The sequence below is a fragment of the Myotis lucifugus genome, unplaced genomic scaffold, assembly GCF_000147115.1.
Source record: "Myotis lucifugus unplaced genomic scaffold, Myoluc2.0 scaffold_98, whole genome shotgun sequence".
NCBI lineage: Eukaryota > Metazoa > Chordata > Mammalia > Chiroptera > Vespertilionidae > Myotis > Myotis lucifugus.
This window is the reverse complement of record NW_005871146.1, coordinates 3758078-3772958: the sequence shown is the minus strand read 5'-3', so window position 1 is coordinate 3772958 and position 14881 is coordinate 3758078. Positions and strand designations below refer to the sequence as shown.

Here is a 14881-nt window from a genome sequence, read left to right as displayed (position 1 = left end):
GGGGGGGAGTTGGGCACCCCCTACCCCTTCTAACCAAGGGGGGGGGCAATTGGAGGGGTTGGGGGCCCCCCCCCTCTACCCCCACAAGACAAGGCGCCGACAGGGGGGTTTGGCCCCCCCCCCCCTTTTCCCCCCCCAAAAACAGGCCCCGTCAGGGGGGTTGGGGGCCCCCCCCCTTTCCCCCCTCAGGAAAAGGCCGGAGGGGGAAGTTTTTGTTTTTTCCCTTTTTAAACAAAAAAACAAGGGCCTTGGGGGGGGGGGGGGGGGCTTGGGCCACCACCCCCTTTTCACACCACAGAAGAAGGGGCCGATCAGGGGGTTTGGGGCCCCCTTTCCCCTTTTCACACCAAAAACCCACAAGGGCGATCAGGGGGTTTGGGCGCTGCCCCCTGTCACGCTGATCCGGTGCCAGGAGGCCTCGCGGCTCCGCTGATCCCGGTGCTGGGAGGCATATTACCCTTTTACTATATAGGATAGAGGCCTGGGGGCCAGCTGGTTTGCCCTGAAGGGTATCCTGGATCAGGGTGGGGGTCCCCACTGGGGTGCCTGGCCAGCCTGGATGAGGGGATGATGGCTGTTTGCAGCTGGTCACACACCCTTCAGGGTGGGGGTCCCCACTGGGGTGCCTGGCCAGTCTGGGTGAGGGGCTGAGGGCTGCTTTCAGGCTGGCGGTTGTTGACTGAAGCTCCCAACCGCTCCTTTTTTTTCTCTTTTTTTAATTTTATTCTGGGCCAGCTTTAGCTCTGGCTTTAGCTCTGAGGCTTCCGCTGCTAAAAGCAGGTATCTGGTTTGTTTGCGTTCTATAATCGAAACAATGTATAACTCCAGCTCTGAGATCCCGGCTGGCTGAAAGCTGGTTTCTGGGGTTTTGTTTAGCTTCTATATTTGTTAGAATGTTTCAAACTGCCAGCTCAGAGGCCAGCAAGTCAGGCGGGGAACGTTGGCGTCTGCAGTCACTGGAGCAAGCAAGCCTCATGTTCGCTTCCAGCTGCTTGGCTGCCGGCCGCCATCTTGGCTGACAGTTAATTTGCATAAGGATATGCTGATTAGCCAATGGGAAGGGTAGCGGTCGTACGCTAATTACCATGTTTCTCTTTTATTAGTGTAGACTAGAGGCCCGGTGCATGAAAATTCATGCACTGAAGGGGGGTCCCTCAGCATGGCCTGCCCCCTCTCACAGTCCGGGAGCCAACCCGGCGATCAGGGGAGGGCGACGCCCCCATCACACCTCTGCTGCTGCCACTGCCAGCAGCACAAGCCTTGGCCGGCCCTGGTTATCTAAGCCTTGGGCGACTGCCATCCAAAGCTTGCCTGCACCTCAGACATTGGCTGGGCAGCCGACATTCGAGGCTTCCCTGCACCTCGGGCCGGCCCTGGGCAGCTGGGGGGCTGAGGGGACTGGGGGACTCCAGAGGCAGGTGCGTGGAGTGGCCGGACCCGCCTGGGGGCCCGGCCATGCTGTGTGCCTGCCACCCCATGGGGCTGATGGAACTGGGCGCTGCCATCTTGCGGCTGTGGGTGCCGCCATCTTTGAGGGCATGGCAGTCAATTAGCATATTCCCTCTTTATTGGCTGTGAGCACTGCCATCTTTGTGAGGGCATGACACTCAATTAACATATTCTCTCTTTATTAGATAAGGTATATATAATTGATTGCAGAGAGGAAGGGAGAAGAAGAGATAGAAGCATCAGTGATGAGAGAGAATCTTTGATTGGTTGCCTCCTGCACACCCCCCACTGGGGATCAAGCCCACAACCCAGGCATGTGCCCTGGTAGATTGCTTGTCTCTCTTTTTTTATTTTTCTGGAGTTTTGTTCTGTTCTTTCATTTGGGAATGTGTCTTTGTCTCATTTTGGCTGCCTTCCTGTATTTGTTTCTATGTATTAGATATAACTGCCATGGTGTCGCCTTATGTAGTAGGTATCCTGTGATATCCAGTTGCACAATCTCCCTATTACCTGAGCCTGATGCTCTAGATATATCCCTGTGTAGGTTATGTGTCTTCCAATTGTAGTTGAGACTTGATTGCTGTTGGTATTTCAGTGAAAGGGATTGACCCTCAGGCTGATTTATTGTGAGGACTGGCCATGACTACAGGAGAGGGGTTGTGTAGGGGTTGACCCTATGGAGCAGGATTTGCTTTTGCTTTAACTGGGCTGTGATGCCTGCTGATTCTGCCTTTGGAGTGTCATTTGTGGAGGTGATTGGGTGGTACTGTGGTGTTGTCTGAAGCTGGCTACTGGGTTTCTTTGTTCTAGGGCCTCTTGGAAGGTGTAGGCCAAGGTTAGCTGCAGCCTATGCCCTGCCTGGGCCCACCTGACCTAGTAGAAGCTACAAAATGATTTGCAGATGATTGCTGCTTTTTCTGGGCTTGGAGGTGCCTGGGAGAGGCTAAGCTGTGAATTGAGGCTTGGTGCCACTAGTTTCTGAGTTGGGGCTGCCTAACAAGAGGTTTGGGGCACACAGGGGCCAGATGCTGCTTATTTGGGGTTTGTGAACCTCTGAGATTTTTTTATCCACAGCATGAGCTGTTGTTATGGAAAAGCCACTAGAAGTGGCTTGGGGTGGGCCTACAAGTTGGGTGGGGTGGGTCCTCTGGGAATGGGGGTGGGAGATCAATGTTAGCCAGGTTAATGGAGACTCAGATATGATTCTCATCTGTGCATGGAGAGGGAGGACTCAGCAAAGGAACGGGGGCTTCTGCCAGCACTTCCGTCTGGGAGGAAGCTGCCCCTCCAAGCCCTCATCATGAAGCTGGACAATTCAATTCCTCCCCTATGTCTCTGGCATCTTTCAAGCTGCTGCCCCAGTACTGCAGCTCAGAATGAGTGAATCTTAGTAAGTCTGTGAGCAGGTTCTTTAAGAGGAACAGCTGAGACCCCAGCAGCCCTCCATCTTACTCAGCCACAGTACCTGTGGGTCTTCACACCTAGGGGTTATGCAGACTTCTCTTTCAGGCACTGGAGCTATGGGCGTGGGGCTGGGAACCCTTGCTCCTGCGGGGAGAACGTTGCAGCCAAGGTTTCCCTTTCAAGTTTTAAGCACCGCACATGGGTGTGTGACCTGCCAATTCCACATCTCTGCCTTTCCTACTAATCTCTGGACCTGAATTCTTCTGTATATCCTTAGTTATAGGACTTCTGTTCAGCTAGTCTTTAGGTGGCTGGTCCCATTGCTCTCTCGCAAGCTCATTTGTGCCTGGCTGGTCTCATTCCTCTCTCTCCAGTGTTCAGTGTCTGAGCCATTACAGAGTGAGGGCGTGATGACCATTTGGATGTTAACTCTTTATTATATAGGACTAGTGGCCCAGTGCACGAAATTCATGCACGGGGGGGTGTCCCTCAGCCCGGCCTGCACCCTCTCCAATCTGGGACCCCACAGGGATCGGGCCTAAACCGGCAGTCGGACATCCCTCTCTCAATCTGGGACTGCTGGCTCCTAACCACTCGCCTGCCTGCCTGATCGCCCCTAACCACTCTACCTGTCAGCCTGCTCCTCCCCTCCCACCCCCCCGCTGGCCTGCTCACCCCCAACTGCCCCCCCACCCCCGCCGCCAGCCTGGTCACCCCTGACTGCCCTCCCCTCCTGGTCTGATTGTCCCGACCTGTCTCTGCCTCAGCCCCGCCACCATGGCTTCATATCAGGAAACTGCCCACTAGAGTTGCCTGGAATAATTAGCCTACCCTTTTGTTAGTATAGATAGAGGCCTAGTGCATGGGTGGAGGCCGGCTGGTCTGCCTTGAAGGGGGTTCTGGATCAAGTTGGGGATCCCTTTGGGGGGGCGGGGCCAGCCTGGGTGAGGGGCTGATGGCTGTTTGCAGGCTGGCCAGGTCCCCATCGGGGTGAGGGTCCCTGCTAGGGGGCGTGGCCAGCCTGGGCAAGGGGATGATGGCCATTTGCAGGCTGGCCATGCCCCATCGGGGTGAGGGTCCCTGCGGGAGGCATGGTTGGCCTGGGCAAATTGCTGAGGGCCGTTTGGGGGCAGTTTACAGGCCAGCCAAGCCCCTCGTTTTGTCCGGAAGGACGTCCGGAAGGTCTCCCAGTCTAATTAGCATAATACTCTTTTATTAGTATAGACTAGAGGCCCAGTGCATGGATTCATGCACTGGTGGGGGGCATGGCCTGTGGGGATCCAGCCCGCTGTGGGAGCACCGCTCATCCCAGTCAGCCAAGCGCCGCTCCCACTGTGGTAGCGCACTGACAACCAGGGGGCAGCTCCTGCATTGAGCATCTGCCCCCTGTGGTCAGTGCACATCATAGCAACTGGTCTACCAGTCGTTCTGGTTGTTCCATCACTGGGCTTTTATATATACACTGGGGCCTTGACTTACGAGTGTCCCGACTAACGAGTTTTTCGAGATGCGAGCCGTCTCTCGGCCGATTTTTTGCTTTGAGTTGCGAGCTAAAATTCGGGTTACGAGCCAGCTTCAGATACCCCACCGCTAGTTGGCGCAGCGAACATCACAGTGAACGCCACAACATCAGCCCAGCATCACGTGTCTCACTCGTTCACTTTAAGATTTGACATACGAGTAATTTGAGTTACGAGCTCCATCACGGAACGAATTAAACTCGTAAGTCAAGGCCCCACTGTATATAGATATGCATCCATTAAGAATTGCTTCACCATTTATTAGAAGTTGAACTCCACCACTTAACTTTTAAACAATTTTAGTAATGATTTAATTTTAAGGTACTAATTTTTTTGTGTTTTGTTATCAGACTCTACTTACCAACCACTTATTATCCATGCCCTTTAACCTTCCTAAAAGTATTATGTACCTTTAAGGTTCCTGAATCTTAATATTCTAAATTTGATATTCCTATATCAGATATGCTAGAATTTAATGGAATTCTTCAAAGCAGTAAACTCATATCATTGATAACCTGTTTGGTATACCTTGCCTTTTTTAGATACCTAAAAAGGTTTAAGGTGATGAAGATCAAAGTTCTACGAAGCTGGTGCCGGCAGATCCTTAAAGGACTTCAGTTTCTTCATACTCGAACTCCACCTATTATTCACCGAGATCTTAAGTGTGACAACATCTTTATCACTGGTCCTACAGGCTCCGTCAAGATTGGAGACTTAGGTCTGGCAACCCTGAAGCGGGCTTCTTTTGCCAAGAGTGTGATAGGTATGTTTCAAGTGTACCTTGCAGCCTAACTGGCTTTCTGACATTCCTTTTATTTAGAAGCCCGACCCTGTCAGAGCTTTTATTATGTAACATAAACCTTCAAAAATTCATAACATGAATTTAAGAAGTGATCAGTTCTACTTATGAGATGTGTAGCTCTCTATATTTACTCTTCTAGAATCATCTGTCAATGTTTTTATAAATTATATAAACAGAAGTAAGGTGAACTCTTAATAAAACTTAATGTTAGCTATCAATCTTATTGGGTCATTCTTTTGATATTTAGTATTATATACTTATTTATATAAAAGATATAGTGAGTTACTTTCCATGTGAAGAAAACAACTTCTATGTATTTTAGTTACTAAAATAGTCTGTTGGATTTATATGTATATTGAAAAATATCAGCCTATTAATATCAGCTTATTTTAAAGTGTGAAAAAATGAGTTCAGCCCTGACCGGTTTGACTCAGTGGATAGAGCGTCAGCTTTCGGACTCAAGGGTCCCAGGTTCGATTCCAGTTAGGGGCATGTACCTTGGTTGCGGGCACATCCCCAGTGAGGGGTGTGCAGGAGGCAGCTGATCGATGTTTCTCTCTCATCGATGTTTCTAACTCTCTATCCCTCTCCCTTCCTCTCTGTAAAAAATCAATAAAATATTTAAAAAAAAAAATGAGTTCATTTTGAAAGTTTGGTTTTACCAATTTTTTACCTTATTCCTACTCTTCACAAGATATATCTAAAACAGGATTTTTCAACTTAAGTATTATTGAAATTTTGGGTTAGACAATTCTTTGTTATAAAGGTTGTCTTGTACATTGTAAGATTAGTTAGCAGCATCCCTGGCCTCTACTCACTAATTGCCAGTAGCACACCCCTTGTTCTCCCCCTAGTTGTTATAACCAAAAATGTCTCTGGAAATTGCTAAATGTTAACCTTACAGCTACCATACAGTAGGGGGCAGACAAGTATTTTGATCTTTTTTAACCCATCATCCTGTCTTACAGGTAAATGCCATTATGGTTACTTTATTCCTTGCTAGTTTCTTACCTTTTCCTTTTATTTGTTTTCAATATGAGATATCAGTTTATCTTTTTTTTTCAAGGCTCTGCTTGGTACAGCAGTAATCCATTTGAAATAGTAAATAAGGACACTTGACCCTGTTCTAGTTTCTTTTATAAAGGCCTTGCAGTGAAAGATCTATAATATATTTGATGAAACAGACTAAGATTTTATTCCTCTTTCTAATACCCCTCCCTTCCTTCCCTCTTCCATTTTATTCTTTCTCAGGTCAACTCCTGCTTCTTCCCTGGGTGAGTAACATCTGCAGCTTCTACTTGCATTGAGTCTGAATCATTCTTTTAATTTAAAGGTACCCCAGAATTCATGGCCCCTGAGATGTATGAAGAGAAATATGATGAATCCGTTGACGTTTATGCCTTTGGGATGTGCATGCTTGAGATGGCCACATCTGAATACCCTTACTCAGAGTGCCAGAATGCTGCGCAGATATACCGTCGTGTGACCAGTGTAAGTCTTCCTCTCACTGACTGATGAATTTAGGTCACATTAAGAAGGAATCCCAAGCTAGAGAACATCAAATAATGCAGAAGGGAACAATAGTGAAGGCATACTGAGATGTTGGAAGAAGAGGGAGTTGAGGTATTTATTGCTCATGATACAGTGAGAGCAAACATAAAGATGAAAGAAGCACCAATTTATCCTGGACCCTCCTTGCATTCATTTAAATGTTTATTATGAGATATGTAAGTTCTCATTTTTCCCACCATGAAGCTTATTTGAGTTATGCTCTTTTTTTTTTTGTTGTTTTGTTTTGTTTTGTTTTTTTTTTATTGAGTTATGCTCTTAACCTAAGCTGGTTTGTTCACAGACTTTTTCTCTGAATGGCTTAAAATAGATATACTAATTTATTAAATCATTTATTAATACCCACAGTTTTTAAGGTATATATTTAAACCATATTCTAGTTTAAATTACACATGGTAATTTATCTCTGCCAAAAGAGGTATTTTCTAGAGTGCCAATTGAAACCTAAAGCATAGTTGTTAGGTCCATAATATAAAGCACTGAAAGTTTATTATAAGAATGTGGAGGAGGCTTTCCACAAAGGGCATAAAAGTTAAGCAAAGTAATTTTATTGACTATTTTTATAACTTTTTCTTTTATGAAAAAAGTTTAAACATATAAAAGAATAGAGAGAATCATTCAATGAATTCCCATTTATTCAACGCAACATGAATATTGGAGCAATTTTTGCTACACTTACTTCATCTGTTCTCTTTCTTTATTTCATTGTTTCATATGCCTCTATAAAAATTAAAGATTTTTTTATTATATAACCATATCATACCTAAAAAATTTAATAGTAAATTTCTGGATCATTTAATACCCTAACCTATTAAGATATTTCCCCTATTGTTTCAGAGATGTCTGTTTACAGTCAGTGTTCAAAATAGGGTCCATCAAGATCCACAGAAGACATTTTGTTGTCATGTGTCTTTATCTAGAACTATTGCCCTTGCTTTTTTTTTTCTGTGTTTTATTGATTTGTTGAAGGAATTAGATGAATTGTTTTGGGAAATGTTTCACATTCTGGATTTGTCTATTTGCTTCCTTATGATGTCATTTAACTTGTTAGTTTATCTTCTACATTTCTGTAAACAGAAATTTACCTTAAAGTTGTAGAGGGGTGTCGGTGATATAAAAATAATTTGTCTTTTTAACTCATTCATACAAAAGTATACAGTGTCATTTTCTGGAGGCTAAATAATGTGTGATACTGCAGCAGATTAAATACAGAAGCAGCTATGACAATCCACTTGTCTTCTTTTAAGCCATATTCTTCTCACTAAATTTTTCTTTTTTTGGGGGGAAAATATTGGGTTTTTTACTTTAAAGGTTATATATTATTAACATTTAATGAGGTTTATTATTATAAATTTTTATAATAAATTGTTTTTGTTGTTAATCCTCACCTGAAGATATTTTCCATTGATTTTTAGGGAGAGTAGAAGACAGAGAGAAACATCGATGTGAGAGAAACACATCGATTGGTTGCCTCCTGCACAAGCCCTGACCAGGGCCTGGGCTGGGGAGGAGTCACAACCAAGGTACATGCCCTTGACTGGAATTGAACCCGGGACCCTTTGGTCTGTAGGCTGACGCTCTTATCCACTGAGCCAAACTGGCTGGGGCTATTAAAATTTTTGATGAATTAATATTTTAAAACTTTCCCAGTTTTAATTTCTAACATGGTAAATAACAACACATAAGCAAAAGTCTTTGGAGTCCTCAATAATTTTTAAAAGTGTAATGGAGGACTCCAAGAGAAATAAGTTTGAGACCACTAGTTCCAAATGCTTGATTAAATTTAGGTTCATTCTGGCCAGTGTGGCTCAGTTGGTTGAGTATTATCCTGTGCACTGCAGTCTCAGGTTTGATTTCTGGTAAGGGCACATAAAAAAGTTAGGTGTTGCCGAAGCCGGTTTGGCTCAGTGGATAGAGCGTCGGCCTGCAGACTGAAAGGTCCCAGGTTCGATTCCGGTCAAGGGCATGTACCTGGGTTGCGGGCACATCCCCGGTGGGGGATGTGTAGGAGGCAGCTGATTGATGTTTCTCTCTCATCGATGTTTCTAACTATCTCTCTCTCTCCCTTCCTCTCTGTAAAAAATCAATAAAATATATTTTTTAAAAATTTTTGCAAGAATAATTAATATGTGGTTCTGTGTATTTTATATTACACTAGAGGCCCGATGCATGGATTCATGCACCTAGGGGAGTGGGGGGGGGCGGTCCCTCGACCTGGCCTGTGGGATCGGGTCGAAACTGGCTCTCCAACATCCCCCGAGGAGTCCCGGATTGCGAGAGGGCACAGGCCAGGCCGAGAGACCCTGGAACTCTAGTATGCATATAAGATCTTTGGTTAATCTCTTCCCGCCCTCTCCTGTCCCCCTTCCCTCTGAGATTCATCAGTCTGGTCCATGTTTCTATGCCTGTGCTTTCCACTCCTGTGTTGAGCGTCTGCCCCCTGGTGGTCAGTGCGTGTCATAGCTACCAGTCTGCCGGGTCGTTTAGGCTTTTATATTTGACTAATAGCCTGCACACGAATCTGTGCGCTAGTAGCTCGCCAGTAGCTTGCTGCTGCCCTCCAGTAGCTCTCCGCCCCACCCTCCTGTAGCTCCCCCCATACCCCCTCCCTCCGCCCCCTCATAGCTTGCTGCCCTGCCCCCTCCTGTAGCTCTCTGCCACCCGCTCGTAGCCAGTAGCTCACTGCTGCCCTCCTATAGCTCTCTGCCTGCTCCTTCGCCCTTCTGTAGCTCCCTCCGCCTCCTGTCCCCCCATAGCTTGCTGCCCTATCCCCTCCTGTAGCTCTCTACCGCCTGCTTGTAGCTCACTGCCCCACCCTCCTGCTGATCCGTGGTTCGGTTGTTATGCTTCACAGCGTAACTACCATTTGCATATTACATCTTTATTATATAGGATTAAGAGGCACATAGTATCTAGTTAACTCATTTTTAGTGATACAGTTTCATTAAACTTTTATATATTAGAAAATGTGATTACAAATTGTTTATTTAGATTTGGATAGCTGGTTAGAATGGTAATTTAGTATACTTCTAAAAATCTTATGGCCCAGTGGTTGAGCATTGACCTATGAATCAGGAGATCACAGTTTTATTCCCAGTCAGGGCACATGCCCAGGTTGTAGGGTTGATCCCCAGTGGTATGGGTGGGCAGGAGGCGGCCAGTCGATGATTCTCTCTCATCATTGATGTTTCTATCTCTCTCTCCCTATCCCTTTCTCTTTGAAATGAATAAAAATCCTTTAAAAAAAAAAAAAAACTTGCCCTAACTGGTTTGGCTCCATGTATAGAGCGTCGGCCTGCGATCTGAAAGGTCCCAGGTTCGATTCCGGTCAAGGGCATGTACCTTGGTTGCAGGCACATCCCCAGTAGGGGGTGTGCAGGAGGCAGCTGATTGATGTTTCTCTCTCATCAATGTTTCTAACCCTCTATCCCTCTCCCTTTCTCTCTGTAAAAAATCAATAAAATATTTTTTTAAAAAAACAAAACTTAAGATAAACATTTTCATTAGGGTGACCAAATTAGTTTTATATCTTCACAAATAAAGTTTTGGGACATATCTTTGATTATCTCATTAATTATAATTGCTATGAATATTCCTATAATGTCCTCTTTTTTTTTTTGTAGTTTGTATGTGATTCTACTGTGTGATAGGTATGCAACAATTTTGGACAGTTAATTTATTTTATTCAGCATGAATGGTAAGAACCATTAGGGTCTTTATACCCAATAAAAATAATAGATATTGTTTGTATGGAAAAGAGCATTACTCTCAAGTTATTTCTCAGCTTTGTAAATTTTGCGGTATTTTATCAATTATTGTTACTATCTCCACGTCTCTTGAGTCCTTACTGTTACAATCATCAGCCTCTTTTCAACACACATTCTCCATCCCACCCCAGTTTCTAATTCATGGTAGGGCTCTCTAAAGCATTGATCTTCAACTCAGGCAGGAGAAATGTAGTTTCTTTAGGCTTCAGATAATTGCAGTAAGTATCTTAATCATTATTCTATAGTTTTGCCCTTAAAAAGCTCATCTGCTTTGCCTCTTACAGTTCTAGATCTGTATTCCAAGTTCAGGTCTTTTATTATTATTACATTTTTTCCCCTCAGTGCATAAAATATTTTCCATTTTTCCTTTTTTTCTTTGGAGATAGGGTGGCTTATTTACTGGATGATTTTCCCCTTTATTTAGAATTCTTGAAACCTCAAGAAGTATATGTGACTCATTTTTTTACTCTCTACTTCCAGTTTATCAGATTCTTGCTTCAGAATAACTCTTAGATGCAAGCCTTTATTCTCATTGTCAGAACTCTGATTTTACATCTTATGTCACACCTTAACATTATTGTCCAGAAGTAGTTTATATTATAAATTATTTTTTTTGCTTATCACAGCATGTACAAATTTTTAACGTTCTCTTTTGCTATTCCTTATCTTCCTCTAAATACTTTTTTAGTTAAGCTAGTCTTCTTTATTATACACATAAGCCACATCCTTTCGTTTATTCCTACCCATTTGTACATGCCATTTACCTTCTCTCAATGATGAGAGAGAATTATTGATCGGCTGCCACCTGCATGCCCCACACTGGGAATCAAAAAGTGACCTCTTGGTTCATAGGTTGACACTCAACTACTGAGCCATGCTGACTGGGCAGTTTTTACATTTTTTAAATGGTGAAAATAAAAAGAATATGTCGTAACGTGTGAACATAATACCAAATTCATATTTCAGCATCATAAATAAATTAACAAAACCCAGCCATACTCATTTATTTCTGTATTACCTATGTTTGTTTTTACATATAGTGACACTAGTGGCCTGGTGCACGGATTCATGCACATTGAAAGGAAATTAATTAGAAGAAATATTTTAATATCCTTATTCGCCCTTTCTCTATAATAGAAGTGTTAGAGATGAAAGAAAATTAGTAAAATGTGTATGAAAATAATATATAAATGATAAATAAACAATAACAACATGATATAACAACAAAGACACGATATAAAAACAACAAAAAACATGATATGAAAACAAAAACATGATATAAAAATAACATTGATAAAAACAATGACTGATAAATTAATTAAACTTATTCTAATATCTCCCTGTATACCACATTAAGAGTAAAAACACTTTCAGAGTGCTTGACTAATTTCCCTTGTGATGAAGTACTTACAACTTTAATGTCACACGGTCTTCGAACTTGAGAGGAAGCAACATATAACTGACCATGTCCAAAAACTGGTTCAGGTAGGAATATTTCTACTCTGCCTAGAGTTTGTCGTGATTTATTACTAGTCATCACAAATGCTGGCATCACGGGAAACTGTCTTTGAATTAATTTATATGTCAGACTGGGACAAATCAATTCTTGGAATCAGAAAAACCTCTCCTTCCGCAGATGCTGTTAATACTTCAGCTTCGAGAAACACACTTGCGTGATTGGCACCAGTGAAAGCTTTATATATATCATGCATGCGCAAGTCAAAGTTTATTTTTAAATTGCCAGCGTGCATCATATGTGCCGGCCAGTCAATCGGTCAGATGGATGGACAGTCGGTCATTTAGCCTTTTAATATTTCTTTTTAATATATTTTTATTTATTTCAGAGATGAAGGGAGAGCCTTTTATATACATAGGTAGTTGAATAATTGCAACAGACTATATGGATCAAAAAGCCTAATAAAATATGTTCTGTCTGGCTCTTAATAGAAAAAGTTGCTGCTCCTATTCTTAACACGTCTCCACAACTTCTTAAAATTTTTTCCTTTAAAGAATCCTATCTAATAAGGAGGAAATATGTTAATTGACCCTCACACTGTCTCAAAGATGGCGGTGCCCACAGCCAATACGGAGGGAATATGCTAATTGACTGCCCCACCCTCAAAGATGGCAGCACCCACAGCAGGGAATATGCTAATTGACTTCCCCGCCCTCAAAGATGGCAGTGCCCACAGCCACAAGATGGCAGCACCCAGTTCCCTCAGCCCCGCTGGGGCAGCAGGCGCGCAGCTGCTCCACGCAGCTGCCTCTGGAGTCCCCTCAGGCCCCGAGCCGCCCAGGGCCAGCTTGAGGCACAGGCAAGCCTTGAATAGCGGCTGCCCAGCCAACGCCCAAGGCACAGGCAAGCCTCAGATGGCAGCGGCTGCCCGGCCTCCCCAGGCTCAGATAACCAGAGCCGGTGAGGCTTGCGCTACCAGCAGTGGCAGCAGCAGAGGTGTGATGGAGCATTGCCTTCCCCTGATCGCCGGGTCCCCTCCCGCCCCTGAGGGCTCCTGGACTGTGAGCAGGCCAGGCTGAGGGACACCCCCTCCAATGCATGAATTTTCATGTACCAGGCCTCTAGTTCTATAAATAATTTCTAATCTGATATATGATAATATTCTTACTAGCCAGCTTCTGTACTTAGGATATATATGAGAATCTTGGTGCAGGCAGGTAGCTTCTTAAATTATTAGCTCTGAAAATTTGTGAACAGTCTTCTCTCTGTTAAGAGTAGAGCTGTCATTTTAATTCTTTGATGAAAACATAAGATGTTTTAAAGTAATAACCATTTTCATTGACCATACTTATTCTTAGTATTGGCCTAAGAATAAATGACATCTTAAACAAACCCAGGATTACTGCTTCAGGTGATCATTCTGGATTTTAAGCATAAGGGTTTATGAACCAGTGTCTTTATATTACCTTCCAACAATTCTGAATGTTTTGATATCCAACAGACTAGAATAAAGTATACATAAGATAGCCATATTTTTAAACATTCTCCTCTCTCTCTCTCTCTCTCTCTCTCTCTTTCTCTCTTTCTCTCTTTCTCTCTCTCAGCCACCAGCCTTCTCTGTTACTCTTGCAATATTTCTAATTTGAAATTGGGATAGATTTCATTATGTAACAGCAGACAAGGGCTCTACTGTTTTGTAGGCTGCTGTTAGAGCAGTGGTTCTCAACCTTCCTAATGCCGCGACCCTTTAATACAGTTCTTCATGTTGTGGTGACCCTCAACCATAAAATTATTTTCGTTGCTACTTCATAACGGTAATGTTGCTACTGTTATGAATCGTAATGTAAATATCTGATATGCAGGATGTATTTTCATTGTTACAAATTGAACATAATTAAAGCATAGTGATTAATCACAAAAACAGTATGTAACTATATATGTGTTTTCTGATGGTCTTAGGTGACCCCTGTGAAAGGGTCGTTCAACCGCCAAAGGGGTCTCGACCCACAGGTTGAGAACCGCTGTGTTAGAGTATGCATTGATTGGGCTTTCTCTATTACTTAGTGATAAGTGTTTTTGATTAATCTTGTGAATTCACTTCCTGATTATTTTGTTAAACAAAGGTTGGTACTTAAAATGTTTCAGGAGATCATGGAATTTTAGGTTTCTTTATATAAAATGAACTATAGCCCAGCTGGTGTGGCTCAATGGTTGGGCGTAGACCTTTGAACCAGGAGGTCACAGTTCAATTCCCAGTCAGGGCACATGCCTGGGTTGTAGGTTCGATCTCCAATAGGGGAGTGTGCAGGAGGCAGCCGATCAATTATTCTCTTTCATCATTGATGTTTCTATCTCCCTCCCTCTCCCTTCCTCTCTGAAATCAATAAAAACAGGAAAAAAATAAATAAAATAAATGAACTATAAAAGTAACTCTGCTGTTTAAAGAAATCAAGTCAAATTATATGGTAGAACTAATTATCTAAAATTTATCCCCGTTCCACACCCAACCCAGCAAATATAATTAACTGGTTAGAAATAATGACTGTGTAGGATGAGTAGGTGAAAAATATGACAAAACCCTATTGATTAAAAGTTGCTTACTGGAGGCTCAGGGTAAAAGCAGTATGTTTCAGACTGTCAGGCACAGCACCACCATAATATTAGATAAACATTTATATAAGCAATTATTTGATAAAAGTAAACAAATTGATTTTTTAAGAAAAAGCAGTTGAGACACTGCCTAATAAACAAATGCATCTTTATTTGCAAATGGTAACTCCAGCTCAGTTGAGAAGAAAATCCCTTTCTCGAATGAAGTATTTGGTATTAGTTTAATAGAACCTAGGAAGACCAGTATCACTGTTTCTATATTCTTTTTTTTTATAAATATTATATTTTCTTTTATTGATTTTAG

General features: G+C 43.0%; 1 protein-coding gene across 6 annotated transcripts in view; it reads left to right on the top strand.

The window, feature by feature from the left end:
* Positions 1-14881, top strand: part of WNK1 (WNK lysine deficient protein kinase 1) — a 142422-nt gene that overhangs the window by 58071 nt on the left and 69470 nt on the right. For all 6 annotated transcript variants that reach the window (XM_006092130.2, XM_023756720.1, XM_023756718.1 and 3 more), the window contains exons 3-4: positions 4916-5136; positions 6509-6666. In XM_006092130.2, coding sequence (XP_006092192.1) covers positions 4916-5136; positions 6509-6666 — 379 coding nt within the window. The remainder of the gene's footprint in view (positions 1-4915; positions 5137-6508; positions 6667-14881) is intronic.